The sequence below is a fragment of the Nymphalis io genome, chromosome 25 (assembly GCF_905147045.1).
Source record: "Nymphalis io chromosome 25, ilAglIoxx1.1, whole genome shotgun sequence".
NCBI lineage: Eukaryota > Metazoa > Arthropoda > Insecta > Lepidoptera > Nymphalidae > Nymphalis > Nymphalis io.
In genome coordinates this window covers 3,399,140-3,404,379 of record NC_065912.1, presented here as the reverse complement: position 1 = coordinate 3,404,379, position 5,240 = coordinate 3,399,140, and the positions used below count along the sequence as shown (strand labels likewise).

At 31.8% G+C, this 5,240-nt stretch overlaps 1 protein-coding gene across 1 annotated transcript; it reads right to left on the bottom strand.

The window, feature by feature from the left end:
- Window positions 1-1,905: 1,905 nt before the first annotated feature.
- LOC126778281 (uncharacterized) lies at window positions 1,906-4,409 on the bottom strand. The gene is made up of 4 exons (XM_050501776.1): window positions 4,220-4,409; window positions 3,150-3,296; window positions 2,500-2,709; window positions 1,906-2,255 (listed from the first exon to the last, which is right to left on the bottom strand). The coding sequence occupies exons 1-4, from the start codon at window positions 4,304-4,306 to the stop codon at window positions 2,013-2,015; spliced, it is 687 nt and encodes a 228-aa protein (XP_050357733.1). The 5' UTR covers window positions 4,307-4,409; the 3' UTR covers window positions 1,906-2,012.
- Between the last annotated feature and the right edge of the window lie 831 nt (window positions 4,410-5,240).

Sequence of the window (5,240 nt, the reverse complement as noted above, 5' to 3'; positions counted from 1 at the left end):
GATCATATCATTATTGTATAAGTAGGGAGGAACCTATATAAACGATATAAATATAGTTTAGGCTCTTAATATATTATGATAGTCATAACGAAATATTGGCAATGATTATTACACAATATGATAACTTTCTAACTTAATAACATTATAATACATTTATAATTATTATCATAATACTTATATGAGTCAACAGACGTAGAAAGTACGACCAACAGAATATAAATCACAAGTTTTTTTTTATATATGTATATATATAAATTTACCAATTATCACACAAATTTTATACAGTTTGAAATTTTAATAATTATATAATTTATAAAGTTTGACCGTTTGTTAAAGCAATCACAAAATATTGCAACGAACACCAATCCTAAATCGTAAATATTATAAATACGAAAATGAGTTTGTTTGTTACGTTTTCACGTATTACCACTCGACCAATCATCGTAAAATTTTGCACACGTTCAGGGCAGGAGTATAGAAATATAAGGTACCTATCTCCCCCTCTCATTCACACTTGAGGGAAACCGCGAACGGAAACTAGTTAGAAACCTACAATGGAATGTTTCTGATTTTATATTTACACGATACAATTCTACGACAATTTCCTTGAGAATAATGTTAACAGCCTTGATGCTTTTTTTAGCCAAGTAACATGACCAACATATATTTATGTACAACTCTTGTTTATTAAAGAGAATAATATTAATTTACTAGTTTGATTGTAGTACAAACCTAAATATGTAAGGATTTATTTGTAAAGTTACTTTATATTAATTAGACTAGTGTTTTGACTTTATATAAAATAATAAATAAATATAAATATAGAATATATTCAATTAGTAATCAATTTGACAACACTATTGACAAAGTTGAGTGTTTACCGAACCAATTAACGTCCCTCTGACGAAACAAATGTGCGTAAGAAAACAAACAGACAGAACAAAGCATTCGAAGCACAGATGTAAGTGCAGTTGATACGGATCTAATTAAAAAAAATGTTTACTTTGACCAACATGCTCAATAAAACAGGTTGGAAATGTTTTTAGGTTGTTTGAATAGCTGTTTTTATTGTAATTACATAAAAATAATTGCAGAAAAAAACTGACAGAATTAAAATTTAGTATAAAATATTTATTTTCTAAATACCGTTATTTGGTAGGTAAATCATCTACGTAACGAGTGTTTTAATTAAAGGTCACGCTACAAAAACGAAATTACGACAATTAATACGAAAAATGAAATTAATATGCTAATTGTAAAATGAGTTCATTATAAACAATATTTTATTTATTTGTACTAATACTATCTTCATCTAACAATTATAGAATTAAAAAAATCTGACGCAAATGCGAGCAGATTGCCGAGAAATTATTCACAAAGCACCCCGGGCACGGACTTGATGATATTGTATTAGGTGATCACATACGAATGCGATTTTAATGGATATATCCCAAGCACCCCTCATAAAACACCTCGTGTCCTAACTTCGTATGAAAAAGAACCCAATTTTGTCGTAGTTTCGTGTGACGTTTACGTCATTTCGTATGTCAACGTATGGCAACCCCAATCTAAATTAAAATCTAAAACCTTGTAAACAAGGCAAGTGCTCACTTTTTCGGGGATTTTAACCCTCTGAATTAACGAGAGATATAAAAGGGGGTAGGGTCGGCAGTGGTTTTGTCTCGTACTTTGGATACGTTACGGATATTAATGTGACGTTAACTTTATTATGCCTTTGTATGAATCTTATTTCATAACTTTTGTTAACCGTAACATTAAGAGTTAAAATATTTCAGTGTTCTATTTCATATTGTAGTCTATATAAATACTAAACAGATAACAGGTTACGGAGCCATTATTTTTGCGATAATAACTATAAAATAAGAATCGTCTTAAAAAATACAATTACAGTAAAAAATATTTAATTTTACTTTATTATAAAATGAAAACACAATTTCAAATTTTAGTTTTAACAAAAGTTGACAAATACTAGCTTATAAAGAATGTGAAGATTAGAATCGGCCAGAAATACGAAAAGATTCATTGGACAGCGGTGACCCTTTAATAAGTAAGGAGCTAACCGGAGACGCCTTAGGGAGATTGGGCTCTTTCCTGTGACGTAGAGAAGTGAGAGAACTTTGCTTGTAGGGCTTGTCTATCACTTTGTAGTCTATAGAACGACCGCGTTGAAGTTCCGTTAAATTACTAGCCAGTTCAGCTGCTGCTTCGCCGTATAATCTTTGACCACGACGGACCTTTAATAATAAAAATAAAAAATTTCGTAGACCGTGTCGATACTTAAGATCAGGCAACTCAACGGTCAAACGCTTGCCTATTAAGTGTAAAAAAACCTTTAATTAATAAATAAAAATAACTTTAATTTAATCTATGTAATGAGAGAAATATGGGGTGTTAGTAATTCATTTCATACCAATGAGGCAGTCATTAAAGAATTGACTCGATTAATATTATTAAAATACTAATAATGGGAAAAGATACCTCATCTCTCAGCTCAGCGCGTCTCCGCGACACCCACTCGATCTTTTCCTGTAACTTCTTGCACTCTTTCTCATTCGAAAGGAGATCGTTTCGAAGTGATTGCATGATCTCTCTATACCTTGTCCTAACATCGTTGTCTATGGCGTGGAGGTTTTCTATTTCAAGTTGGGTTTCACGAATTTTTGATTTTGATATATGAAGCCGTCCCTCCTGAAGCAAAGGATTACGGTCATTTTGTACTGTTATTGTTACTATTTCGAAATGACTCAAATCTAAATTTGAATATAATAATACTAGCAAAACCCCGCAGAAGTTGTCTATGAATATTGTGGGTATAAACATATCATGTATAGCCATAGAGATCAAAAACAGTTACAAAGTCTATTAATTCAATCATATACCAAATTTACTAATATTACTATTTACCCCTCGAATTAGCGTAAAGCCTGTGTTAGAAGTGGGGACGTCAAAAGCTCATGATCGAAACTGAGACTTTTTAAATTGGGCTATTTAGCCTTTTGAAGCTATTTACCATAATAAAATTAAGGATAGTAATTGTTACATAATTATAAATATAAATATAATTTAAATGTAAGATATTATATAGAGACATTATTAAAAGTACATTGCGTCTAAGAAATTGTAATCACCTTTTCGGCAAGCTTCCTTGTAAGTACATCAAGATGTTCATCAAGACTGTCCTTTTGTTCCACCTCGAAGCTCTGCACCACGTTGTTGTGGGGGCACAGACGATGTACCAATTGAACTGGTGTACACGGTTGGTAGTGTGGAAGTGGCTGAGAAATTTACACCAAAATCAAATTATATTTAAAAATATTTTGATATTAAATGATCATATACAATTTGTACTATAAACACGTTTCAATATATATATGTGTGATTATATTTAAAAGTTTTTTATTTGAGTTGATGTAAAACCTAACATATTATTTTATATTAATTTAATATTTGAATGATATTAACAATTGCATCGCTACATAATAAATGTACATATGTATGTCTCATAAAGAGACCTCTTTCAATAACAGTAATTATCTATTATTATTTTATTCCGTAACAGCCTGTGAATGTCCCACTGCTGAGCTAAAGGCCTCCTCTCCTCTTTTTGAGGAGAAGGTTTGGAGCTTATTCCACCACGCTGCTCCAATGCGGGTTGGTGGAATACACATGTGGCAGAATTTCAGTGAAATTAGACACATGCAGGTTTCCTCACGATGTTTTCCTTCACCGTAAAGCACGAGATGAATTATAATCGCAAATTAAGCACATGAAAATTCAGTGGTGCTTGCCCGGGTTTGAACCCACGATCATCGGTTAGGATTCCCGCGTTCTTACCACTGGGCCATCTCGGCTATTATTTTATTAATTTAAAGTATTATTATTTTATTAACAGTAATTATTGGAGACCTCCAATATATAAAATTGACTGGATAAAAATGAAATACCGTGTGTTGTTAATAAACATACGAGAAGGTGCAAATGGAACAATGAGCTCATGAATATACTATTTGTTGTTTTCGGAAACAAATTTACACAATACTTAGACTCAGGGTATTATTATACTGAGCTTAATCAGTCCAATTCATGTTTCCATGCCCACTTTGTTGTGCACGGAAAAATAGCTGTACATTTCTTTCCACGGACTTGTTGTAACACTATTGTTATATAGAAGTCTAGACTTGTGAACTATTCTAGTTACCTTATTATTTCTCCATTTCCATCTAACAAATAGTATCAGTAAAAGGAATACCAATCCCACTCCGGCGGCGACAGACGCGTTCATCATACAAATCGCGTTTCATATCGTCTTCAACATGTTTTCATAATACTCATTAATAGATGCCTATTGTTAAATTTATAAATTACAAAAAAAATGAGTGAAATAAGTATTTAATTGTCAATAAGACAGGGATATTCGGATTTCGAATGACAGATGTTATAATTTTTTGTGCTATAGTAATATGTGAAACTTTTTTCAAATAGATAGTTGACAGTTATTATATATATATGAATGATATGAATTTAAAAAATCTATAACAATTACATTTTACAGTTCACATTATGTTTAGTTAGTATTTAGTTTTATGTTACTTCGGTCTCATATCGATCATTAATATTTTTCATCTAGCTAGGACTTACGAATTAAATTTAGTAACAATGAAAGAAGATAATGATAATAATAAACATGGCTCCCTTTATTAGGCATAAGCAGGAATTATAAGCCGCATCTGGATTCATATGTTTATTTTAACTGTTATGTTCGTTGTATCGTAGTAGCTGTAATTACACTCGCTCACGTATCCTACCGAAACATAGCCAAACACGTGACGTTTATCAATAGATTCACTTGTTTCATATAAAGCTTCATCTTCCACTTTAATTTGTATTTTAAAAACTATTTACCATTAGTAGTCATTAGGTTGTATCGATTAGAAACTATTGATATATAAGTCGACTTCCCATTGATCTCATTTTAAAAGAAAGGTTGTCCTCTCTAAATCTCAAAAACACCACTACGAACGCTGTACCTACATAAAATCGATTTTAAGCAATTTTAAGTAAATGCAAGACATTTGTTTCAACGTCATATCTCTTTTTTTATCTTGCAGATAAGCCGTAATGTAGGATGGGCTTCCTAATAGTAAGCGGTCAACACCGCCCATAGACATGGCCGCCGAAGTAAATATTAACCATTGCCTACATCGCCAATGCGCCGCCAA